Source organism: Balaenoptera musculus, chromosome 13, assembly GCF_009873245.2.
Source record: "Balaenoptera musculus isolate JJ_BM4_2016_0621 chromosome 13, mBalMus1.pri.v3, whole genome shotgun sequence".
NCBI classification, from domain to species: Eukaryota; Metazoa; Chordata; class Mammalia; order Artiodactyla; family Balaenopteridae; genus Balaenoptera; species Balaenoptera musculus.
The window spans coordinates 36,620,275-36,648,146 of NC_045797.1; the positions used below are offsets into that span (position 1 = coordinate 36,620,275).

At 36.2% G+C, this 27,872-nt stretch overlaps 1 protein-coding gene across 1 annotated transcript in view; it reads left to right on the forward strand.

Moving 5' to 3' along the window:
• The window catches only part of LOC118906362 (WD repeat containing planar cell polarity effector), a 409,302-nt gene that overhangs the window by 240,240 nt on the left and 141,190 nt on the right, over positions 1-27,872 (forward strand). Inside the window, exon 15 of the mRNA XM_036873828.1 lies at positions 14,529-14,631. Coding sequence (XP_036729723.1) covers positions 14,529-14,631 — 103 coding nt within the window. The remainder of the gene's footprint in view (positions 1-14,528; positions 14,632-27,872) is intronic.

Here is a 27,872-nt window from a genome sequence, read left to right on the forward strand (position 1 = left end):
TTTGGTATTTTCTTATGGCAGCCCTAACAGACCAATACAAATGGCGTAACTTTAGAATCAGTAAATAAGAAAAACACAAAATAGAAGACTTGATAAATTATTGCAGAACAAATAGGAAATAATCAAAAGGAAATAAATAAGGGTATGGCAAATAGAAAGTAAAAAATAAGCTGGCAAGAATGTCTAAGCATCAGTAATTATAATGTCAATGAATTAAGTTCACCTACTGAAAATCAGAGACCACAAAATTGGATTTTTAAATATCCAGGTATGTGTTGCATATATAAAACACTCCAAACCCAAAATAACATGGTTCAAAAATATATATAAATAAAATATATATAAATATAAAAAATAAAAATATATATAAATAAAATATATATAAATATATAAAAATATATATAAATAAATGCTTCCAAAACCAACTGTCAGAAGAAAATATCTGAAGACAGAAGTATTAAAAGGGAAAAAGAAGGTGAGGTACTTTTAAAGCATGTGCTCAAATTCTTTGATACTCCTCTTTTCGAAAGGTGGTGCCTTATCCTCTCATCCCCTTGATGTGATCTGGACCTGGTAACTCACTTCAGCTATGAAGTATGACTTCTGAAACTAGGTAATAAAATGTGTTGTGGCTTCCTTTTTGCCCCTTTCTCTCTGATAACTTGCTCTGGGGGAAGCTAGCTGCCATGTCATGAGGACATTCAAGCAGCCCTATGGAGAGGCCTGTGCAGTGAGATACAGATGCGTCTTATGAATGGCCGGTAAGGAACTGCATTTGCCAGCCATGTGAATGAGCCATCTAGAAGCAGGGCCTTCATACACAAACTTTCAGATGACTGCCCCTCTGGCCAACATCTTTTCTGCAACCTCATGAGAGACCCTGAGTCTGAATTGCCCAGTTAAGTCTTCTTGGATTCCTGACCCTCAGAAATTATGATATAATTGATGTTTATTGTTTTAAGCTACTAACTTTGGGGGTAATTTGTTCTGCAGCAATTGATAACTAATACAGAGAGATCCTTTATAATAATATAGTTGATAATTATAGAAGTAATCCATCAAGTAGAGATAGCACTATTCACTTAACTACAGAGCTCCAAAATATATTCTTAAAAAAAAAACCTTCAAGAAAAGTTGAAAAATCCACAAAGTGCAGGATGTTAACACACCCTTCTCTGAAAACCATACACTGAGAAGGAAAAAAACAGTAAGGATATTAAGGATTTTAATAACAATTAGAAAACCTGACCTAATGAAGATATGTTTAATAAACAGAATGCATGTTATTAATAAAATAACACTCATTTTAAATAATGATCATATCTAAGCCACCAAGGAAATATCAACATATTCCAAATATTTCTACCACAGAAATCATATTCAGTGACTTCTGTGCAGTAAAAGTGAAAATTAACTACAAAAAGATCACCCCAGGACTTCCCTGGTGGCTCAGTGGTTAAGAATCCACCTGCCAATGCAGGGAATACAGGTTGGAGGCCTGGTTCGGGAAGATCCCACATGCCACAGAGCAACTAAGCCCGTGCGCCACAACTACTGGGCCTGCACTCTAGAGCCCACAAGTCACAACTACTGAGCCCACGTGCCTAGAGCCCATGCTCCACAACAAGAGAAGCCACTGCTATGAGAAGCCTGTGCACCACAACAAAGAGTAGCCCCCGTTCACCACAACTAGAGAAGGCCTGTGCACAGCAATGAAGACCCAACACAGCCAAAAATAAATAAATAAAATAAATAAATTTTTAAAAGAAGATCACCCTGATAAAAAATAACATTATGTGCCCCCACATTTAACAACATACTTATTAATAACTCTTCGGCTAAAGGTGATCTCAAAGTGGAAATTATAAACTTATAACTTAATGACAATGAAAATATTACATATCAAGGTCTGTGGCTTGCAGCCAAAGCATTAATACTCAGAAGAAATTTCATAGCCTTAAATTCATTATTTTTTTTAAAAGATTGAAAATAAATGACCTGTGCTTTCATCTCAAGAGGACAAAGACAAATAAATCCAAAGAATGTAGAGAAATGAAATTAATGAAGATAAAAGAAGAAATTAAATTTTTTAAAGTAGAATTTCTCAATAAAATCAAAGCCATTTTCTAGAAAAGACCTGTAAGATAATAGTTTAGAAAAATATCATCAAGGCATAGAAAAAGAAGACACACACACACACACAAATTAGGATTGAAAAGGACATAATTATGGCAAAGGAAATTTGTTTTTAAAGAGGATGATACTATTAATTTTGTTTTGAATTTATTTATTTTTATCATGGATAAAAAACAGAGGGAATAAAATAATGAATTGCCATATACCAATCACCTAACTTCAACAAGTACCTATACATGACCAAACAGTTTTCATTTATATCTCCAACCACCCTACATCCCATTTTGGATTATTTTGAAGCAACATATTATTTTACTTTAAACGCTTCATTATTTATCTCTGAAAGAGGAGTTTTGTTTTTTTTTAAAGTAATGTCATTGCAATACTATTATCAAATCTAAAGAAATTCCTCTTAGTTTCTTACTTACTTATTTTATTTATTTATTGGCTGCATCAGGACTTAGGTGCAGCACGTGGGCTCTTTTGTCATGGTACACAGGCTTCTCTCTAGTTGTGGCGCATGGGCTCAGTAGTTGTGGCTCACGGGCTCCAGAGCGAGTGGGCTCTGTAGTTGTGGGGTGCAAGCTCCAGAGTGCGTCGGCTCTCTAGTTGCGGCATGCAGACTCTCTAGTTGTGGCGCGCAGGCTTAGTTGCCCCGTGGCATGTGGGATCCTAGTTCCCCAACCAGGGATGGAACCAGCATCCCCTGCATTGCAGGGTGGATTCTTAACCACTGGACCACCAGGGAAGTCCCTCCCCTTAGTTTCTTAATATCATCAAATAATCCAGTTCATGTTCAGATTTCTCTGTTATCTCCAGAAATATTTATTTTTAAAAATCTAAAAGGTAGTTGTATCTCAGGATCAACCAGGTCCAACATTTCATTTGATTGATGTGTCTCAGTGGTTTAAAGTCTATTTTTTTTTCTTTTTTGTATTTATTTCAAATTTTTTATATTTATTTATTTATATCTTTTGGCTGTGTTGGGTCTTTGTTGCTGCGCGTGGGCTTTCTCTAGTTGCGGTGAGCTGGGGCTACTCTTCATTGTGGTGCGCGGGTTTCTTGTTGCAGTGGCTTCTCTTGTTGTGGAGCATGGGCTCTAGGCCCGCAGGCTTCAGTAGTTGTGGCACATGGGCTTAGTTGCTCCGTGGCATGTGGGATCTTCCCGGACCAGGGATTGAACCCATGTACCCAGCACTAGCAGGCGGATTCTTAACCACTGTGCCACCAGGGAAGTCCCTCAGTGGTTTATTTTAATCTGAGTTCCGGCTACCTCTCTTTTCCCCACTTTTTTTGCAGTTGTGCTATAGAATAAACTGAGCCATTTGCCCTATAGAGTTTCTCATATTTTGACATGTACCAACCTCATATCTTTGGAGTGCTTATTAATATGTTCCTCTGTCTCCTGTGTTTCCTGTAAACCATTAGTTCATTTGGGTCTGTTTCAAGTGACCATTTTTTCTCCTGGTTAGGGTCACATTTTCTTAGTCCTTCTCACCAAAAGTGAGGTCATCACTTTTGGTTTTATCCTTCATTTATAGTGTGTGTATATATATATATATATATATATATATATATAGTGTATATATATATATAACTAAAGATGCATATATATTCATCTATAACCCTGTTTTTAAATAAAACTTCTGTTTTAGTGTTTTAGTAGCATATTAAAACATTGTTTGGCAACTTGATTTTTTTTTTTAATTTTATTGAAGCATAGTTGATTTACAATGTTGTGTTAATTTCTGCTGTACAGCAAAGTGATTCAGTTATACATATATATATATATTCTTATTCATATTCTTTTCCATTATGGTTTATCACAAGATATTGAATATAGTTTCCTGTGCTATACAGTAGGACCTTGTTCTTTATCCATCCTATATATAATAGTTTGAATCTGCTAATCTCAGACTCTTAATCCTTTCCTCCCCCCCACCCCTTGGCAACCACAAGTCTGTTCTCTATGTCTGTAAGTCTGTTTCTGTTTCATAGATTTGTTCATTTGTGTCATATTTTAGATTCCACATAAAGTGGTATCATATGGTATTTGTCTTTCTCTTTCTGACTTACTTCACTTAGTTTGATAATCTCCAGATCCATCCATGTTGCTGCAAATGGCATTATTTCATTGTTTTACATGGCTGAGTAATATACCATTGTGTGTGTGTATATATATACACATACACATACACATACGTATACACATACCACATCTTCTTTATCCATTCATCTATCGATGGACATTTAGATTATGTCCATATCTTGACTATTGTAAATAGTGCTGCTGTGAACATAGGGGGCACATGTATATTTCCTAATTATAGTTTTGTCTGGGTATATGCCCAGGAGTGGGATTGCTGGATCATATGGTAGCTCAATTTTTAGTTTTTTAAGGAACCTCCATACTGTTCTCCATATTGGCTGTACCAATTTACATTCCTACCAACAGTGTAAGAGGGTTCCCTTTTCTCCACATCCTCTCCATCATTTATGATTTGTAGACTTTTTAATGATGGCCATTCTGACTGGTGTGAGGTGGTACCTCATTGCAGTTTTGATTTGCATTTCTCTGATAATTAGCGATGATGAGCATCTTTTCATGTGCCTGTTGGCCATCTGTACGTCTTCCTTAGAGAAATGTCTATTTATGTTTTCTGCCCATTTTTTATTGGGTTGTTTGCTTTTTCATTATTGAGTTGTATGAGCTGTTTATATATTTTGGAAATTAAGCCCTTGTCGGTTGCATCATTTGCAAATATTTTCTCCCAGTCTGTAGGTTGTCTTTTTGTTTTGTTTATGGTTTCCTTTGCTGTGCAAAAGCTTATAAGTTTGATTAGGTCCCATGTGTTTATTTTTGCTTTTATTTCTATTGCCTTGGGAGACTGACCTAAGAAAACATTGGTATGATTTATGTAATAGAATGTTGTGCCTATGTTCTCTTCTAGGAGTTTTATGGTCTTTTATTTAAGTCTTTAAGCCACTTTGAGTTTATTTTTGTGTATGGTGTGAGGGTGTGTTCTAACATCATTGATTTACATACAGCTGTCCAACTTTCCCAAAACCACTTGCTGAAGAGACTGTGTCTTCCCATTTGTATATTCTTGCCTCCTTTCTTGAGGATTAATTGAACATACGTGTGTGGGTCTATTTCTGGGTTCTCTTTCTGTTCCATTGATCCATATGTCTGTTTTTGTGCCAGTATCACACTGTTTTGATTACTGTAGCTTTGTAGTATTGTCTGAAGTCTGGGAGGGTTATTTTTCCTCAGGATTGCTTTGGCAATTCTGGGTCTTTTATGTTTCCATATAAATCTTAGGATTATTTGTTCTAGTTCTGTGATAAATGTCATGGGTAATTTGATAGGGATCGCATTAAGTCTTTAGATTGCTTTGGGTAGAATAGTCATTTTAACAATTTTAATTCTTCCAATCTTAGAGCATGGCATATCTTTCCATTTCTTTAAATCATCTTCAATTTCCTTTACTAATGTTTTGTAGTTCTCAGCATATAAGTAAGTCTTCCACCTCCTTGGTGAGGTTTATTCCTAAGTTGTTTATTTTTGGATGCGATTTTAAAAGGGATTGTTTATTTACATTCCGTTCTGATATTTCATTGTTAGTGTAAAGAAACTCTACTGATTTCTGTATGTTAATCTTGTATCCTGCTACCTTGCTGAATTCATTTATCAGTAGTTTTGTGAGTCTTTAGGGTTTTCTGTATATAGTAACTTAATTTTGTTATAATATCCTGGGAATAACTCTGATCATTCTATATAGCAGTATATAAAATGATCAGAAGACTTTTAAAAAGTATGATAATAATATATACAACAGTGCAATAAACATGAAAACTTAGTGAACGTGAATAAACTGAAAAAATTGAATTCACTAAAATAGATGAATTTAAATAAACCAGTAGCTCCAAGGACAAAATTCAAACAAGCCAAAAATATAACTCCTAAAAAGAAGCAGTAGATTTTATTTATGAATTAAAAACTTTAAAACTTATTCTAACATGAAAATAAGTGTCATTCCAAGTAAATTCTCCATTTGGTAACAAAATCTAAATTGTTCACATATATTTTCACATTCAAAGTAATTATTCATTGTTCTTATATAAGAAAGATTATTTATGTAGTTATTTATGTAGACATTAAGAACTGATTACTAAAATTTATATTAATATAAATGTACCTATGAGATAAATTATTTTATAGACTTCCTTATCTTCAAAGTTACTTTTCCCTCAAATCTACAAATATGACATTTCTAAAATATTAACACATTATCAGAAATATTTTATTCCTAATTCTTAAAATTTCTTATTAACCAGATTTGTCCTATGAAAAGAAATGTTATTTTAAATAAGTACAAAAAGAAGTGTATCAACATTTTACTTTATCTTTACTTGAAATAAAGCAGCATGAAATTAAATGTTCTGAAAGCAGGTTTGGACAAGGCTTAAAGCTGCAAAGCTTGTACTTAATGAATTTAAGTTTTATATTATCAACTGATTTGAACTAAGTAAAATATTATAGCAGGGAGGGCCAGAACATGGTAGTCTTAAATGTGTAGAAGCTGTTGCATGTCTTTGTAAGTGCTTCTGTTATCTCATACAAACCTATTAATCCCCAAAAGCATAACAAAAATTAGAAAAGGTTATAACAACATCAATATGTTATAATAGTTAAACTTATCTGTCAATGACTAGTCCAAAGTATAATTTAAAGATGAAAATCTACTCAGGATTTTTTTTTAGCTTTGAATATTTTTTTTTTTTTTTTTTTGGTTGTGCTGCATGGTTTGCAGGATCTTAGTTCCCCGACCAGGGACTGATTCCGGGCCCTCAGCAGTGAAAGCATCGAGTCCTAACCACTGGACCACCAGGAAACTCCTTAGCTTTAAATGCTTTTTGTTGTAAATCTGCATATTCATTATAGTAGTACATTAAATATCACCTGTGAAAGGTAATGAGCTCCCAGTAATAACAAGTCTTTTATTCCAGATCTTAGATGATACAGAGAGGATATGTGTAAATTTTTAAACGTGGATCATAGCCAAAGACTATCAGTGTTTGTCATCTTTTGTTCAGTGGAAGCCAATTTCACTTAATAGTGCTAAAAGATGTTACTAATATAAGTCAGTTTGGCAAATGGTAAATTAAAAATTGTCACTGAGAATGACAGAAACTAAATAGTTCATTCTTCTGAATATTTTTCTGAAAACTTGCTTCCACATTAGTAACACTTTTATAATAAAACCATTCACTAACTAGGTAATCCTGAATGGGTGGCAGTAAAGGTTGGGATTTATCAATATGACACTTTTCAAATCTATTGTCATCTATGTTATCTTTTTAGACCCATTACATGCCATTTTAATCTTATACAATAAGTCTCCAAAAAGAGACCAAGGAAACAAAAAAGGACTGTACAACTTACAGTGTCTCCTTGTGCCATGTGCCTCCGAGACACATGATTCTAAACATCTAAACATGGTACGGTAACACAGTTCACTAGTATGTGAAAACCTTGATGGATGGGCATCAGGGGGTAGATACATGTTTTACGGGGCTTGAAACTTATACTTCTGAAGGAAAATAATTTAATTGACCTAGAGAATATTACGCTTAGTGAAATAAGTCATAGAAAGACAAATACTGTATATTATCACTTAGATATGGAATCTAGAAAATAAAACAAACAAATATATATAACAAAACAGGATAAGACTCACAGATATAGAAAACAAACTAATGGTTACCAGTGGGGAGACAGAAGGGTGGGAGGGTCAAGATAGGGGTATAGGATTAAGAGATACAAACTTCTATGTATAAAAGAGATAAGCAACAAGGATATATTATACAGCACAGGGAAATATAGACATTATTTTATAATAACTTTAAATGGAGTATAATCTATAAAAATACTGAATCACTATGCTGTACACCTGAAAATATTATAATATTGTAAATCCACTATACTTCAATTTAAAAAAGAAAGTTAAAAAAAATAATTTAACATTTCAAGTACAAAATTAGGTACTGGGAAAGATATGTACAAATAAGAGGCAGAAAAGCTTAAGCTTTATAAACTTTGTAGTAAATTTACCTCTGTATCTGGCACGTAGTAAACACTCCATAATTATTTGTGGACTAATTTTTGATTAATAAGTATTTAATTAAATTTAAAGTCAAGATGAGAAGGGCATGACTTTCCCAGTAGTGGTCTCTTGCAGTGTATTTAATATAATATCATTTAACAGTACCTTACCCTTAGTCTCAACCAGCTTTACTGCATGTCCTCTATTCTTGTATGTGCTGTCCTAATCAAGTAAAAGACATGAAAATGAAATATGAAGCCAAGTGGCTTTTACTTTCTTGACTTATTTAGAATATGACCATTTCCCAGGGGTATAGGAACATATTTAACTGTATATATCCAACATTTAAACTAAATTGCAACACTAAAACTATCTAAAAGTTAAAAAATAAATATATCTAGAGGATAGCCAATTGGGGGGGTGATATAGATACTAGATACTAGATGTCTTTTATCACACTGTAAAGATTCATGCATGAACTGTCTCAAACTGAGAGGTATGGAGTTACAGAAATATACTCTCTACTGCATTTTACTAAAAACTACATTCATATATATGAATAGTGAGACGGTCCACAGAAAGATTAAGAAATGAAAACCTTCATGGTACAGATATAATATCAACTCAAGAACTGTTAAGCCTTATTACCTTCTTGAAATTAATGACCCCAAATTCCCTGTAACAGTTAAAAAATTAAGAGTAGAAATTACAGAATTAAGGAAGAATGAGAGAGAGAGAATATGTTCCAGAAATAATTTGTGGACCACAGATCTTATAGCCAACACTTACATCACTGTTAAACATAAAGTACTAACATTAGTAACTCACAAAAAAATTGATATTTTTTATGGGTAACTTTCTTTTTCATTGATTTATATGCCTATATACTTGTGCTATTATATAGTCTTAATGTTAACTAGAATAAGTCTTAGATATTCTTGACCATTTACTTTCACATATGAATTTTAAGATAAGCTTGTCAAGTTCCATGAAAAATCTTGAAGGGACTTTGATTGGAATTCCACTGAATTTTACAGATTATTTGGGGTCAGAATTGATATCTTTATGATATATAGTCTTTTCAGCCATAAGCAGGTGTATATCTGTATTTTAATCAGGTGTTCATTTATGTCACTCAGTAACGGGTGGTAATTTCTTCTTAAATGCATTGTATATCTTTTGCTTATTTTCAGTGAAGAATCACATACAAATTTTGCCAGAGACAAGAAGATAGGAAAAAAAGCTGCCTTAGCTTATTTATAAGGCTAGTATAACCTTGATACCAGTTGAGGGCTTGTTAGCAGTCAAGTGCGAGTAAAGTGATAGAATTTCTTAAGAACACAGATGCACTTATATAATACTGTACAGCAACTATACCTCAATGAAAAAAAACATAAATGCAAAAGTATTAAATAAAATACTAGCAAACTGAATACGGGAGTATATATATATATATATATATATTTTTTTTTTTTTTTTAAACATCTTTATTGAAGTATAATTGCCTTACAATGGTGTGTTAGCTTCTGCTTTATAACAAAGTTAATCAGTTATACATATACAATATGTTCCCATATCTCTTCCCTCTTGCATCTCCCTCCCTCCCACCCTCCCCATCCCACCCCTCTAGGTGGTCACAAAGCACCGAGCTGATCTCCCTGTGCTATGCGGCTGCTTCACACTAGCTATCTATTTTACATTTGGTAGTGTATATATGTCCATGACACTCTCTCACCCTGTCATATCTCACCCCACCCCCTCCCCATATCCTCAAGTCCATTCTCTAGTAGGTCTGTGTCTTTATTCCCGTCTTGCCACTAGGTTCTTCATGGCCCTTTTTTTTTTTTTTTCCTTAGATTCCGTATATATGTGTTAGCATACTGTATTTTTTTCTCTTTCTGACTTACTTCACTCTGTATGACAGACTCTAACTCCATCCACCTCATTACAAATACCTCCATTTCATTTCTTTTTATGGCTGAGTAATATTCCATTGTATACATGTGCCACATCTTCTTTATCCATTCATCTGTCGATGGACATTTAGGTTGCTTCCATGTCCTGGCTATTGTAAATAGAGCTGCAATGAACATTTTGGTACATGACTCTTTTTGAACTATGGTTTTCTCAGGGTATATGCCCAGTAGTGGGATTGCTGGATCGTATGGTAGTTCTATTTGTAGTTTTTTAAGGAACCTCCATACTGTTCTCCATAGTGGCTGTATCAATTTACATTCCCACCAACAGTGCAAGAGAGTTCCCTTTCCTCCACACCCTCTCCAGCATTTATTGTTTCTAGATTTTTTGATGATGGCCATTCTGACCGGTGTGAGATGATATCTCATTGTAGTTTTGATTTGCATTTCTCTAATGATATATATTTTTAAATTACTACTAATTTCTTCATTGAATATAAGGATCTGTTATGAAAGTATCATGCCACTCTTGGATTAAAAAAGAAAAACAATATGATTTTTTCAGTTGATGTACATTTAAGTTGCTTCCGATTTTTTATCATTGTAAGTACTGCTGTCAGGAATTCCCTGGTGTTCCAGTGGTTAGGACTGCATGCTTTCACTGCCAAGGGCCTGGGTTCAATCCCTGGTTGGGGAACTGGGATTCCACATGCTGCATGGTGCAGCCAAAAAAAAAAAAAGATAGTCTTAAAGAAAAAATAAGTATTGCTGTCATCACCAATCTTGGACATAAGATTGGTCACATCATTTCCTTAAGAAGATTTTACAAAAGTATATATATGCAAATTTAAATTCTGATGTATTATTAAAATATGGAATCATCAAACTTTTTCCATAAAGGACCAAATAGCAAATATTATAGGCTTGTGGCCCAAAAGGAAAAATTGAGGTTATTATTTAGGTACTTGAGAAAACAAATTTCCATAGATTTTTATTGATAAAATTAAAAATCTATTAATTGAGTACAGTTTTCATAATAAAGTTCTACAGATGTGAATAATGGAATTCTTTTGCGGGGGGATAACATTTCTCTTAATGAGGGTTGAAAGGTGGTTTTCCTTAACAACAAAATCTGTTGCAAATGTTCACTGTGAATACTGATCTATGATGAGAGTTTATGTATTTTCAACTTTGCAAATTTCTTTCCTCATAGATAAGTACTGCCAAATATTGATATCAATCCATGAGCGTATGGTTTAATTGCACATATTCACCGATCAGAAGGCATTTTTACAATTCTATTAGCTAAAGGCTAGACTGCCTTTTAACATGTTACTACATTGCAAATTAATTACTTCCTATTAAAGTTCCGTAATTGCAACATTAAATAGACTTTGGAATATGGACATTACCTTTGCACTTGTATCAAGGTTGAAAAATGCTGCTGTGGGCTGAAATATATTGCTGGGAATTTGTATAGGAATGGAGATCTCACTTCTTTTTTTAACTTTTGACAGTGCAGGAAGTGTATAACACAGCCTATAACACAGCCTATTACTTGCAAGTCAAACAATGTTAGTTCTCACTGAAATGACTTTATCACAATATAAGTTTCACATATAAGTACTGTTTTGCTTATAATAGTTTCAGATTGAAACACTTTCAAGTCTTCAGCATAAGGTAATTCCAAAGCCATTCAGAGTTGAGTGGTTGAGCACAGTTCTTCCAACCATTTAAAAATGTAAACACCATTTTCTTTTAAAATTGAAGTACAGTTGATGTACAGTATTATATATACAGGTGTACAATATAGCAATTCACAATTTTTAAAGGTTATACTCCATTTATAGTTATAAAATATTTGCTATATGCCCTGTGTTATACAATATATCCTTGTAGCTTAATTTATACCTAATAGTTTGTACCTCTTAATCCCTTATGCCTATAATGCTCTTTCTTCCCTCTCCACTGGTTTGCTCTTTATATCTGTGAGTCTGCTTCTTTTCTGTTATATTCACTAGTTTGTTGTATTTTTTAGATTCCACATGTAAGTGATATCATACAGTACTTGTCTTTCTCTGTCTGACTTATTTCACTTAGCATAATGACAAAACAAAAAAACCTACTGAATGGGAGAAAATACTTGCAAATGATATGACTGATAAGGGGTCAATATCCAAAATATATAAATAGTTCATACAACTAAACATCAAAAAACAAACAACCTGATCAACAAAATGGGCAGAAGAACTGAATAGACATTTTTCCAAAGAGGAAATGCAGATGGCTAACAGGCACATGAAAAGATGCTTATCATCACTAATCATCAGGGAAATGCAAATCAAAACCATGAGATATCACCTCACACCTGTCAGAATGGCTGTCATCAAAGAGAACACAAATGACAAATGTTGGCGAGGATGTAGAAAAAAGGGAACCTTCATACACTGTTGGTAAGAATGTAGACTGGTGCAGCCACTGTGGAAAACGGTATGGAGGTTTCTCAAAAAACTAAAAGTAGAACTACCATATGACCCAGCAATTCCACGCCTGAGTGTATATGTGAAAAAACAAAAGCACTAATTCAAAGAGATACATGCACCCCAGTGTTCATAGCAACATTATTTACATTTGCCAAGATATGGAAGCAACCTAAGTGTCCATCAACAGATGACTGGATAAAGAAGACTGTGGTATATATCAGGCGTCCCTGGTGGTCCAGTGGTTAAGAATCTGCCTGCCAATGCAGGGGACATGGGTTCGAGCCCTGGTCCGGGGAGATCCCACATGCTGCAGAGCAACTAAGCCCGTGTGCCACAACTACTGAGATCTGCGCTCTAGAGCCCTCGAGCCACAACTACTGAAGCCCATGCTCCACAATAAGAGAAGCCACCGCAATGAGAAGCCGATGCACTGCAATGCAGAGTAGCCCCCGCTCGCCGCAACTAGAGAAAGCCCACGCGCAGCAGCGAAGACCCAACGCAGCCAAAAAAAAAAAAAAGTCATAAAAAAAGATTGTGGTATACACACACACACACACAATGGAATACTACTCAGCCATAAGTAAGAGTGAAATTTTGCCATTTGCAGCAACATGAATGGACCTGGAGGGCATTATGCTAGATAAACACCATTCTTTACTCAAGGGCTGTACAAAAGGCAGGCTATATTTGGCCTATAGGCCATAGTTTACTGACCCCTGCTCTGTAAAGTCTGTATTCCCAGTAAATGTAATAAGTGCCTGTTTTCCCCCAAACTTTGCAACCAGTAGGTAAGAACTTTAAAAAATTTGTCCAGTTTGAAATTACATTTTTTCAACTTTGAACATTAGGACAGTGAAATACCTTTTCATGATTATAGGCCATTTATATTTCATCATTGAAAACTTGTTATGTTCTTTTTTCATTTTTATTGCAATGAAATTCTCATTCCAACAGTCACCCTGTGTACCAAAAAGAGTTCAAAGTCCTTTTTTGTGGCTCTGTCTACTTCTTTAGAATTATTTTCCACTGCATTCTCCCACACATCCAACATTCCTTCCATATTGAAAGACCTGTCATTGCCTGATAGAACTGTGTTTTCTCAAGCTTCTCTACGTATGTGTACCAGATATCATTCATTTTCTGTTGCCTTTTCTCCATTTTCCCTTCTACTATAACTCTTATTTATCCTTCAAGATGCAGATCAAGGATCATTTCCTCCTCTTTGGTTCTACACCATTCTTAACTCTGCCATAAAACCTATTACACTATGTTACTAACTGTTGTTTACAGTTGTCTTTCTCCCTACTGGGCTGAAAGCTTGTTGAGAAATGGTATTGTAATTGATCTCTCTTTTCACAACTTAATAGGCACTGATTATTTGTTGACTGAATGAGTTCAAGATAATAGTAGTGTTAATAATATTAACAAAGTAATATGTGCCAGACACATAAATATCAGAGACAAATTTGTGTAATAATATTCCTTATAAAATGCTTATCATAATGAACAATTGAATTTTGAAGAAGCTATCTCAGATAGTAAAATTTCATTAAAGAAAATAGCCACTAAGATTTTTATTCCCTGACAAAACTAAGTATATCAAACATTGGATTTAAAAGCTTGTCTTTTTGCCTAAAGACTTAAAATAATTTATTTAAATAATTGCCACTAGTTATAGCTATGATTTCCAATTCAAGAAAATTTGCTTGTACTAGAAAACTGAGAAAATTAAAATACAAAAAAGAATATTCATCACCCATGTCTGTTTTGTAATCTATTTTTGTTACTGTTTTGAAAGAACAGTAAGTTCTTTCTTTCAAAATCTCCTTTGTAACTTGACTAAGATACATTTTGGATTAATCTTTTATTTTGCTTTATTTCCAAAGGACATCCATTACCTTGCACTAGATAAGGGCGAATTGGCACTAGCTGAAGTGGCAAGAAAGAGAGCCAGTGACATTGATGCAGAATCAATAACCTCTGGAGTTGGTAAGATTTAATGCTGTTTTTTTAAAGTGCTTTTTATTTTAATCAATACTTATTCAGTATCACTTCTATTTACATTTGTAGGGCATGGCTGGTTAATTTGAATTACTTTCTTTGTGAAGACAGTGTCTTTTTTTAGAAAAAACAAGAATTAAGCCTGGGTAAATAGTACAGTATGGATATTTAGCTTGGAATTGTGTTAATATGCAAATTAATAATCAGTAATTAATAACTACTTAGCAAAAAGTTAAAAAGTCATTGTTCTTTTCATAAGATTTTAAGGAAAACAGTTTATTATTATTAGTGCTATTATTAAAATTAACCAACACAGGAACTTATATAATCCTTTATTTTTATACATAGACGTGTCACATCTCAGAAGAATTCCCTCCTATATCAGACAAAGTACTTCACGTGAAATTTAGGTTTGATGGGTGATTTTTTTTTTAATTTAGAAGCCACTAGATTCATTTTACTGTGAGTCTTCCAAAGAAGATAAATCAAAAGCCTAAATTGAATCCAAAAGTCCATTCAAAACTTTATAATATAGAAAAATGATGTCTTTAAAAACTATAATATCAGCATGAGTTTCCTTTTTCTCAACTCAATTTATCCTAATGTGACTAACTCTGAAAGTACTGATCTCTGGGCATCCCAATTTCTATTGTTCCTGGTATATCCTATTCCTAAATTAGGCAGAGGACCCTCAGAAATTGTAATAGAATTTATTTCTTCATGGAACTCCTATAAAACAGAGAGGTTTCAGTAAGGTTTCCACTTGGTAAGTTGCTTGAAAATATTATAACATTGATTATCCATTGATGGATCATCTTGTGCTTTGGTTTTTTTGTTTTTTTTAATTTATTTATTTATTTTGGCTGTGTTGGGTCTTCGTTTCTGTGCGAGGGCTTTCTCTAGTTGCGGCAAGCGGGGGCCACTCTTCATCGCGGTGTGCGGGCCTCTCACTGTCGTGGCCTCTCTTGTTGCGGAGCACAGGCTCCAGATGCGCAGGCTCAGTAGTTGTGGCTCACGGGCCTAGTTGCTCCGCGGCATGTGGGATCTTCCCAGACCAGGGCTCGAACCCGTGTTCCCTGCATTGGCAGGCAGATTCTCAACCACTGCGCCACCAGGGAAGCCCTTGTGCTTTGTTTTTGTAATGTTGGCAGCCAAAAGGAGCAATTGTCAGCTTCTCTCTAACATCACCACCAGAGATCCCAGTCTTCCAGTTGGTACTGAAGGACTCAAAGCCATACTACCAGGGTAGCTCTAAAGCTGAATACCAAAGCTGACAGTTGTTTACCAGAAAGATGATTTTGTTCTCCCTCCCCCACCCTGAAAAAGTTCCAAACTGATCAAACCCAAAAGATGCATAGACCACTTTCAAATCTTCATTCCTAATGGATAAAGGATATTCAATATTAATATAATATTAGATAAGAGTAACTTCAGTTGACCTATCAATGTATATTGTTACTTGCTAAGGATAGTGATGTGCATCCCAATAAAAACAATAATAGCTAATATTTACTGAATGCTTACTGTGGGCCATGCACTATTCTAAGTTAACATACATTTACTAATTTAAGCCTCACCATAATTCTTTGAGGTAGGTACAGTTTATATTTGTGATAAGTCACTTGTAACTAAATAATGAAACCACACCATATTAATAGGAATTGCGGTGTTACATCATGGGGATACAAACATCCTCCATCCCCATCCCTCTTGCCATTTAGGAAACACAGTAGGAGGTTAATTCATAGCAAATTTTATCAGAATTTTCCTTAGTTGTCATGTACCCTGCCTTTTCCACCAGGGTTTCAGATATAATGGAGGCAATTTTTGCATTTTAAAGCTATTTAAATTTACTAAGAGTGAAAGGAATATGAAGAGATTACCACGAAATTTCAGAAAAATGAAGAAACTCCACTATTCACCAAAATGCATCCTGTGCCCTGTGTATATTCTGATCAGGTTACCTAGGCCAGCTGATAATTCCTAGCCAAAGAGCTTGGTGTTCCCCCTTTGAGCCCTGCCTCATTTCTAGTAAATACCTTTTTTTCACTGAAACCCTGTTACTCCCCATTTCTCAGCTTTTTTTTCAGGCCTATCCTTTGGCTTTGATTACTATCTCTTGTCAAAGATCCATTTAATAACAACAGTAACTATCAAGAGGTGAACACCTTAGATAAGTGTTCTACTCCACTTTTGTTCCAGAAAACTAGGGTGGCTCCCACTTATATTTAGCAGACAGAAAAAAAGAATCAGCAAACTTTAAGATACAACATTTAAAATCATTGAGTCTGAGGAGCAAAAGGAAAAAAGATTAAGTGAAATGGGCCTAAAGGACTTATGGGACACTCTCAAGCATACCAACAACTATGGGAGTCTCAGAAGGATAAGTGAGAAAGAGACAGAGAGACTATTTGAAGAAATAATGACCGGAAACTTCCCAAATTTGAGGAAAGAGATGGATCTACAAATCCAACCTCAGTGAACTCCAAATACAATCAACCAGGGGAGAGACCCATGCTAGGACAAATTATAATCAAACTATCAAAAGCTTTTCATCTTGAAAGCAACAAGAGAAAAGCAACTTATCATATACAAGGTATCCTCAATAATATTATCAGCAAGCTTCTAGTAGAAGAAACCTTGGAGGCCTGAGGCAATAAAATGACATATTTAAAGTGCTGAAACAAAAAAGAATGTCAATGGAGAATTCTATATCCAGCAAAACTTTCCCTCAAAAATGAGGCAGAAATTTAGACATTCCTAGCTAAATAAAAGCTGAGGGAGTTCATTACCTTCCCTAAAAGTAATGCTAAAGGGAGTCCTACAGGTTGAAATGAAAGGATCCTAGATAGCAACTTGAACCCATATGAAGAATGTAAAGATCTCCAATAAAGATTAATACATGGAGAAATATAAAAACAATTATTATTATAATATTTTACTACACTTTTTATTTTCAACAGGAATTAAAAGACAAATGCATAGAAAATAATTATAAATCTGTTAGTAGGTACACAGTATATAAAGATGTAATTTGTGACCTCAATAACATAAAGTTGGGGGACAGGAACACAACTTATAGGAGTAGAGTTTTGTATGCAGTTTAAGTTAACTTGGTATCCATTCAAATCAGATTATTATAATTTAGGATGTTATATGTAATCCCCATAGTAACTACAAAGAAAATAACTATAGAATATACACAATGGAAATTCAGATGTTTCACTACAAAATATCAACTAACCACAAAAGAAGGCAGTAATGGAGGAAATTAGGAGGAAAAACGCTATAAGGGGGAAAAAGGCTTTAAGACATACAGAAATTAAATAACAAAATGGGAAAAGTCCTTCCCTATCAGTAGTTATTTTAAATATAATGGAATAAACTCTCAAGTCTGCACAGAGCAAAGAGGTTGTAGATAGGACTTGACCAGTGAGTTTATGTGGATGAGGATAAGTGAAAGACACCCATCTCAAAAGAGCTAAAGTAAAAATAGGAATGTCATTGGGATCATTGGATATATGCTAGTACCAAAGGATAGGAATACAGGTATACCTGAGACATAGCTGGAACCAGAAACTTAAAAGCTGTTTGGACTTTCTTCAATATTTTCTTTCTCCAAAGACCATTTTCATCTTTTCAAGTTTTTAAGGCAGTAAGCAAGTTTGCCAGTAGGACTCAAACTTTGCATCCTTTAGTTGAGGCATGCAGAGGGAAAAATGATTCTCATTCTTGTTCCAGAATTTCCAGAGAAGGACTTTGATTCAGCTGGTTTCCTTACCCAAGTTGTTCCCATCAACTATGGCCAGAGGGCTGGGTCACATAGCTTCAAGAAAAAGGCTCCCACAATTGGATATGATATGGGGGTCAGTTTTTAGGACAAGGGTATTAGGCAGATAATCCTATAGACATCTACTTCAGAGGTAAAGGAAAGAACCAAACATGACTCCATCCTGCAGGCCAGCAAGATCACCTTTAAAAGAAAGAAAATAGGTGTACTTTCAGGTATTCTGATTCAAGGCTCTTAGAAGACAAGCTGTCCCACAATCATTTGAATATCTAAGACAAGGGAAGGATCAGCACCGTATATCAGGATTTGAGCTGAAGTGACTTCCAAGCAAAGAAATAAGGAATGAGAAATAAAGGATACAGAACCTTGGGGAAATAAACACGTAGAGCTGTTCCACTACCCATTCACTCACTCCTCAAACCATGCCTATCTGGCTGCTATCAAATTATTCCACCGAAACAGTGTTCACAATGTTACAGTGACTCCCCTCTCCCTACCCCACCATGACAGTAAATTGAGTAGGCATTTTTAAGTCCTCAACTTACATAACCTTTACAACAGTAGTTAAATATTATTCACTACTCCCTCCATGTCGAAATTGTCTTCTCGTGATTTCTCTGACATCATTCTTGCATGATTTTCTTCCTAACATTTTTCCAGCCATTCCTTCTCAGTTTCCTTTATTGCTTTGTCTTTATCAGACTTCTGTAAATTAACCAAATGCAGCAATCTGGGGAGGGTTTCAAGAAAAACAACTGAATTTCATGTAAGAACAGAAAGTTCTATAGTGTTGTTGGGGTTCTTTTAATATTTATTTATTTATTTATTTATTTATTTTGGCTGCACTGGGTTGCAGCATGTGGGATCCTGTTGCGGCCTGTTTAGTTGTGGCAGGTGGACTTCTTAGTTGTGGCATGGGAACTCCTAGTTGCGGCATGCATGTGGGATCTAGTTCTCCGACCAGGGATTGAACCCAGGCCCCCTGCGTTGGGAGCGTGGAGTCTTACATACTGGACTACCGGGGAAGTTCTTCGTAGTGTTTTAACTTGCCCTTTTCCCATCTGCCCCACCACCCAGCTCCACAGTAGCCTTGAAAACCACAGCCCATAATCCTGGTGAAAATCAACAGCTCCAGGAGCCAGCAGAGAGTAAAGAACAGGATTGGAGGTCCTTCAAAGTCCCAATCCCAGATAACTATCATTATTTGACTCATGGTTCCTTGGAAGACCTCTTGTGTAAGCCTGTCTTTATTTGACCTGACTGGAAGCTCACTCTTTGTGAAAAAGCCTTTTCCCCAGGGTGCTTTGTGGAAAACTATTAGAGGCAGTTGTTTAAGATTTTGGCTGCCTGAGAAGGTAAATAACTGCTGGAGCAAACAATAAGCCAACCAAAAAGCTAAAAAGGAAATTCTGGAGAATAAGCTATCCATAGGAGATTTGAAAAGCTCGAAAATCTTTCTGGGACTGTGTATACTACTGTGTGCATGCCCAGGACTGTATGCATTCTTAGGAAATATCTGAGATGGTCACCTAAATTCTCACCTCTGGCTGATCTGGAGGCTCTATGCATGCAAGCAGTGGAGGCTAAAGCTGAGTTGTAAAATGCCTAGCTGAGCATTCAAGGGGTTCCCTGACACACATACAGAACCCCCACCCAAAAAGATTCCAAGATATACTGGTTCTAGGATTAAAAATCTTTATCCAATCTGTAGATGACTGTTTAGGTAACTGAAAAGAGATTTCAGTGGCTGCACACAACAAGGAATATAGACTTTACAGAATGAGTTCAAAAGTTACCAAACAAGCAACAAATAGCAACAACAAACCTTGGAGAAGAGTGATTTACAGAGTTGCCACATTATATTTAAATATATTAAATAATATATTTAACATTTATTAAATATTTATAATATTTAAACATATTACTTAAATGCAGTTTTTCATCAAAATTTTGTTTTTTTAATTAAATTTAATTTTTATTTTATATTGGAGTATAGTTGATTTACAATGTTGTGTTAGTTTCAGGTGTACAGGAAAGTGATTCAATTATAAACATACATATATCCATTCTTTTTCAAATTCTTTTCCCATATAGGTTATTACAGAATATTGAGTAGAGTTCCCTGTGCTATACAGTACATCCTTGTTGATTACATATTTTATATATAGTGGTGTATATATTAACCCCAAATGCACAAGGTTTCTGTGTATTAATTTTGTATCCTGAAACTTTACCGAATTTATTGATGAGCTCTAGTAGTTTTCTGGTAACATATTAGGACTTTCTATGTGTACTATCATGTTATCTGCAAAGAGTGGCAGTCTTATTCTTCTTTTCCAATTTGGATTCCTTTTGTTTCTTTTTCTTATCTGATTGCTGTGTCTAGGACTTCCAAAACTATGTTGAATAAAAGTGGTCAGAGTGGATATCTTTGTCTTGTTCCTGTTTCAGTTTTTCACCATGGAGAATGATGTTAGCTGTGGGTTTTTCATATATGGCTTTTTTTATGTTGAGGTAAGTTCCCTCTATGCCCACTTTCCGGAGAGTTTTTATCATAAATCGTTGTTGAATTTTATCAAAAGCTTTTCTTGCATATGGATTTTATTCTTCAATTTGTTAATGTGGTGTATCATATTTATTGATTTACAGATATTGAAGAATCCTTGCATCCCTGGGATAAATCCCACTTGATCATGGTGTATGATCCTTTTAATGTATTCAGTTAGGATTTGGTTTGTTAGTATTTTGTTGAGGATTTTTGCATCTATGTTCATCAGTGATATTGGCCTGTAATTTTCTTTTTTTGTGGTATCTTTGGTTTCAGTATCAGGGTGGCAGTGGCCTCATAGAATGAGTTTGGGAGTGTTCCTTCCTCTGCAATGTTAACTCTTCTCTAAATGTTTGATAGAATTTGCCTGAGAAGCCATCTGATCCTGGACTTTTGTTTGTTGGAAGTTTTTAAATCACAGTTTCAATTTCAGTACTTGTAATCGGTTTGTTCATATTTTCTATTTCCTCCTGGTTCAGTCTTGGAAGGTTGTACCTTTCTAAGAATTTGTCCATTTCTTCTAGGTTGTCCATTTTGTTAATGTATAGTTGCTTGTAGTCTCTTATGGTCCTTTGTATTTCTGTGGTGTCTGTTGTAACTTCTTTTTCATTTCTGATTTTATTGATTTGAGCCCTCCCTTTTTTTCTTCATGAGTCAATTTTGTTTATCTCTTCGAAGAACCAGCTTTTTAGTTTCATTGATCTTTTCTATTGTTTTTTTCTTCTCTATTTCATTTATTTCTGCTCTGATCTTTAATGATTTCTTTCCTTCTACTAACTTTGTGTTTTGTTTGTTCTTCTTTCTCTAGTTACTTTAGGTGTAAGGTTAGGTTATTTATTGGGGATTTTTCTTCTTTCCTGATGTAAGATTGTATTGCTATAAACTTCCCTCTTAGAACTGTTTTTGCTGCATCCCATAGTTTTGGATTGTCATGTTTTCATTGTCATTTGTCTCTAGGTATTTTTTAGTTTCCTCTTTGATTTATTCAGTGATCCACTGGTTGTTTAGTAACATATTGTTTGACCTCCATGTGCTTGTGTTGTTTTCTTTTTTGCTTGTAGTTGATTTCTAATCACATAGTGCTGTGGTTGGAAAAGATGCTTGATGTGATTTCAATTTACTTAAATTTACCGAGGCTCACTTTGTGGCTCAGCATGTGATCTATCCTGGAGAATGTTCCATTTGCACTTAAGAAGAATGTGTATTCTGTTGCTTTTGGATGGAATGTTCTATAAATATCAATTAAGTCCATCTGATCTAATATGTTCCCTGTTGATTTTCTGTCTGGAAGAGCTGTCCATTGATGTCAGTGGGTGTTAAAGTACTCTACTATTATTGTGTTACTGTTGATTTCTCCTTTCATGGCTGTTAGCATTTGCCTTATATATTGAGGTGCTCCTATTTTGCGTGCATATATATTTACAATTGTTATATTTGCTTCTTGTATTGATCTCTTGATCATTTTGTAGTGTCCTTCCTTGTCCCTTGTAACAGTCTTTATTTTAAAGTCTATTTTGTCTGATATGAGTATTGCTACTCCAGCTTTCTTTTGATTTACATTTGCATGGAGTATCTTTTTCCATCCCCTCACTTTCAATCTGTATGTGTCCCTAGATCTGAAGTGGGTCTCTTTTAGACAGCATATATACGGGTCTTGTTTTTGTATCCATTCAGCAAGCCTGTGTCTCTTGGTTGGAGCATTTGATCCATTTATATTTTAGGTAATTATCCATATGTATGTTCTTATTGCCATTTTGTTAATTTTGGATTTGTTTTTGTAGGTCTTTTTTCTTTGCTTCCTCTTTTGTTCTCTTCTCTTGGGATTTGATGACTATTTCTAGTATTGTGTTTGGACTGCTTTTTCTTTTTTGTGTTTGTATCTGTTGTAGATTTTTGGTGTGCAGTTCCCATGAAGTTTTGATACAGCAGTCTACATATATACAAGATTATTTCAAGTTGCTGCTCTCTTAATTTCAAAGGCATTTCCAATATCCTGCATTTGTACTGTCCTCTTCTCACGATTGCTGGTTTTGATATCATATTTGTGTGTGGAGTCTTTCCTACCTTTAGCTTTCCCATTCGTAATTTTCTTGTTTCTGATTGTGGCCTTTTCTTTTCCACCTAGAGAAGTTCCTTTAGCATTTGTTGTATGGCTGGTTTGGTGATGCTGAATTCTCTTAGCTTTTGCTTGTCTATGAAGCTTTTAATTTCTGTCAAATCTGAATGAAAGCCTCACTGGGTAAAGTATTCTCGGTTGTAGGTTTTTCCTTTTCATCACTTTAAATATATGGTGCCACTCCCTTCTGGCCTACTGAGTTCCCACTGAAAAATCAGCTGATATCCTAATGGGGATTCCGTTGTATGTTGTTTGTTGCTTCTGCCTTGTTGCTTTTAATATTTTCTCTTTGTCTTTAATATTTTTTAGTTTGATTAATATGTCTTAGAATGTTCCTCCTTGAGTTTATCTTGCCTGGGACTCTGCACTTCCTGGACTTGAGTGAGTCTTTCCTTTCCCATGTTAGGGGAGTTTTCAGCTGTAATCTCTTCAAATATTTTCTCAGGCCCTTCCTCTCTGTCTTCTCCTTCTGGGACGCCTGTAATGCAAATGTTGGTGTGTTTAATGTTATCCCAGAGGTCTCTGAGACTGTCCTCATCTTTTTTTTCATTCCTTTTTCTTTATTCTGTTCTGCAGCAGTGATTTCCACCACTCTGTCTTCCAACTCACTTATTCGTTTTTCTGCCTCGTTTATTCTGCTGTTAATTCCCTGTAGTATATTTTTCATTTCGGTTATTATATTGTTCATCTCTGTTTGTTAAGTCTTCTAGCTCTTTGTTAAACATATCTTGTATCTTCTTGGTTTGTACCTCCATTCTTTTTCCGAGATCTTGGATCATGTTTACTATCATTACTTGGAATTCTTTTTCAGGTAGACTGCCTATCTCCACTTCACTTAATTGTTCTTCTGGGGTTTTATCTAGTTCCTTTGTCTGGACCATAGACATTTGTCTGGACAATGTCTCTGTCGTTTCATTTTGTCTTAACTTTCTGTGTTTGTGGTTTCCTTTCCACTGGCTGCAGAGTTGTAGTTCCTGTTGCTTCTGGTGTTTGCCTCCTGTTGGGTGAGGTTGGTTCAGGGGCTTGTGCAGGCTTCCTAGTGGGAGGGACCGATGCCTGCCCACTGGTAGGTGGAGCTGGGTCTTGTCCCTCTGGTGGTCATGGTCATGTCAAGGGGTGTGTTTAGAGGTGGCTGTGAGCTCAGTACAACTTAGGCAGCCTGTCTGCTGATGGGTGGGGCTGTGTTCCCACCCTGCTGGTTGTTTGGCCTGAGGTGTCCCAGCACCGGAGCTGCAGGCTGTTGGGTGGGGCCAGGTCTTGGTGCCAAAATGGCGACCTCCAGGAGCGCTCACACCCATCAGTATTTCCTGGGACCTCCGTCACCAGTGTTCTTGCCACCACAGTGAGCCACAGCTGACCCCTGCTTCCCCAGGACACTCTCCAAGACCTGCAGGTGAGTTTAGCCCTGGCTCCTGCTTTGTGTGGGTCCCAGTGCATGTGAAACCTTGTGTGCGCCTTCCAAGAGTGGAGTCTCTGTTTCCCCCAGTCCTGCGGAGCTCCTGCATTCAAGGCCCGCTGGCCTTCAAAGCCAAATGCTCTAGCCTAAATGGGGATGTGGCTCAGAACTCACTCCTGTGGGAGAACCTCTGTGATATATTTTCCAGTTTGTGGGTCGCCCACTCGGTGGGTATGGGATTTGATTATATCATGAAAGTGCCCCTCCTACCATCTGGTTGTGGTTTCTTCTTTGTCTTTGGATGTAAAATATCTTTTTTGGTAGGTTCCAATCTTTTTTGTCGGTGGTTGTTTAGCAGTTAGTTGTGATTTTGGTGTTTTCATGAGGGGGTGAGCTCAACTTCTTCTACTTTGCCATCTTGTCCACAATCAAGGGGCTGCTTTTAGTTTGGATGCTTTATGCCTCTTTCCTCAGCATGTGCTGGCTGTTATCCCCTTGAAATAGGGGTGTACAGGTGTGGCGGCCTGTGCATGCTCCCAGGATGGCGGGTACAGCAACCTGCACCTGTGCCCACATCTCTTAGTGGAGGCGGCTGCCTGCGCACTCCCACAACAGCAGGAGCAGTGATTGGCGCCTGTTCTCATGTCTCTTGGTGGTGGCAGCTCACACACTCCCAGGACAGTGAGGGCAGTGACTAGCGTCTTCCTGTGGGTCTCATAGCAGCAGCAGCGGTCCATGCACTCATGGGACAGTGGGGGTAGTGATTGGCACCTACTTGCAGGACTCTTAGTGGTGGCAGCAGCATATGCCCATCTCTGGAACCCAGGATGGCACTGATGGCTCGCACCCACCCCCGGAGCTCATGTAGATGGTGTCCTGTTGCCTGAGAGTGCACACAGAGAAAGAGGCTCCTATGGAGGTCCCACTCCCACCCCTCTCCCTCGCACCCCCAATGGAGCCTTGCCTCTGTGGCGGGCCCTAGCTTCTTCTGAATGTACCCTTAGTTGCCACACTCCAGCCTCTTCAGGCTGTGTCCATACAGCCAACTGTGGTCCTCTCCCAGGTCTGAGCTCCAAAGCCTGAGCTTCAGCACCCAGCCCCTGCCTGCACCAATGGTTGAGCGTCTGAGGCTGAGGAGCACAGGGTGGCAGTACCAACCATTTCTGCATGTCATTCTTCATTTTGCCTACTGCAGACTGGTTGCTGCGCTCTCCTCTGAGGCTCCAAAGCCACTCCTCCATCCAGGCTGATCTCCCCACCAGTGAGGGGACTTCCCAGGGTGCAGGAACCTGTCCTCCTTCACAGCTCCATCCCTGGGGCACAGGTCCTGTCCCGATTCCTTTCGCTCTTTTTCTTTTTTCTTTTGTCCTACCCAGTTACGTGGAGGTTTTCTTGCCCTTTTGGAAGTTTGAGGTCTTCTGCCAGTGTTCAGTAGATGTTCTGTACAAATCATTCCACTTGTAGATGTAGTTTTTATGTATTTGTCGGAGGCAGTAAGCTCCACTTCCTGCTCCTCTGCCATGTTGATCCCCCCCTTAACACAATTTTGAACAAAAAATTGTAAGACATTTAATGAAATAAAGTATGACCCATAAACAGAAAAAAAAAAAAAAAAAAGCAATCAGTAGAAACAGACTCTGAGGAAGCCCAGATGTTGGACTTAATAAACAGAGACTAAATTGAATCCATAGCACTTGGTATAGACCTTTGCACAATAAGTAACTCAATAAGTATTTGTTGAATGAATGAATACAGGAGTGCATGAGGAAAGAGTTATAATACAAAATTAAAATGGAAAAAAAAGGAAAAGTAGAAAATTTAAGAAGTCAGTGAGCAGACGGTTTTTCAGGGGAAAAAAGCCTTTTAAGCATAGATAATTTGTATATCCCTGTACCAATCCACACTGTCTTTTGTCACAAAATTTGTGTAAGAAATACCTAATAGATATCTTCCCCTGCCTTGTTTTTCTTCAAAATTTCCTTAGCTGTTCATGTGCTATGTTCTGCCATATGAGCTTCACTGAGAATTACCTTGTCAAGTTTCATGAAAACTTCACAGGTATTTTAAGTGAAATTGCATTAAGCTAACATTGTCATCCTTACAGTATTGAATATTCCTGTCATGAATGTGGCATACTCTCCTTTTATCAGGTCTTTGACTGTCTTTAATGATGTTCATTAATTTCTCATAATTGTCCTGCACATCTTTTATTTATATTTATTCCTATGACCTTATTTTCTGTTGATATTATGTTTCTTTTTTATTGATTTTCAACTTTAATGAGATATAATTGACATACAACATTGTGTAAATTAAGATGCACAATGTGTTTTTGATACACTTATATATTGCAATATGATTACCACCATAGTGTTGGCTAACACCTCCATCACATCAGATAATTACCATTTCTTTTTTGTTGTGAGAATAAACTCTACTCTCTTAGTGATTTTTAATAAAGCAATACAGTACTGTTAACTATAATCACAATGTTGTGTGTTAGGTACCCAGAACTTATTCATCTTATAACTGGAAATGTGTACCTTTTGACCAACATCTCCCCAATTCCCTTACCCCTCAGCCCCTGGTAACCACCATTGTATTCTATTTCTACAAGATCAGCTTTTTAAGATCCACATATAAGTGGTATTAAGTACTATCTGTCTTCCTCTGTCTCACTTATTTCATTTAACATAATGCTTTCAAGGTCCATCCAAATGCCACAAATGGCAGGATTTCCTTCTCCTCATGGTTGAAGAATATTCCATTGTATGTAGTTATACACATACACACACAGCCTCTTCTTTATCCACTCATCCGTTGAGGGACATTTAGGTTGTTTCTGTGTCTTGGTTATTGTGAACAATGCTGCAGTAAACAAGGGAGTGCAGATATCTTTTCAATATCCATTTAATTGCCTTTGTATATATACCCAGATGTGGAATTTCTGGATTGTATGGTAGTCCTATTTGTAATTTTTTGAGGAACTTCCATACTGGTTTCCATATTGCCTGTACCAGTGTACATTCTCACCAACAGTGCACAAGGGTTCTCGTTTCTCCATGTCATCACCAACACTTATTATCTCTTCTCTTTTTGATGATAGCCATTCTAAAAAGTGCAAGGTGATAACTCATTGTGGGTTTGATTTGCATTTTCCCTGGTTAAAAGTAGTGTTGAGCACCTTTTCGTGAACATGTTGGCCATTTGTATGTCTCTCTAGGAAAAATGCCTATTCAGGTCTTCTGCCGATATTTTCAATTGTTTTTACTGTTTCTTTTGCTGCACAGAAGCTTCTAAGTTTGATATAGTTCCACTTATTTATCTTTGTCGCTTGTGCTTTTGCTGTCATTTCAAAAATAATGATTGCCAAGACCAG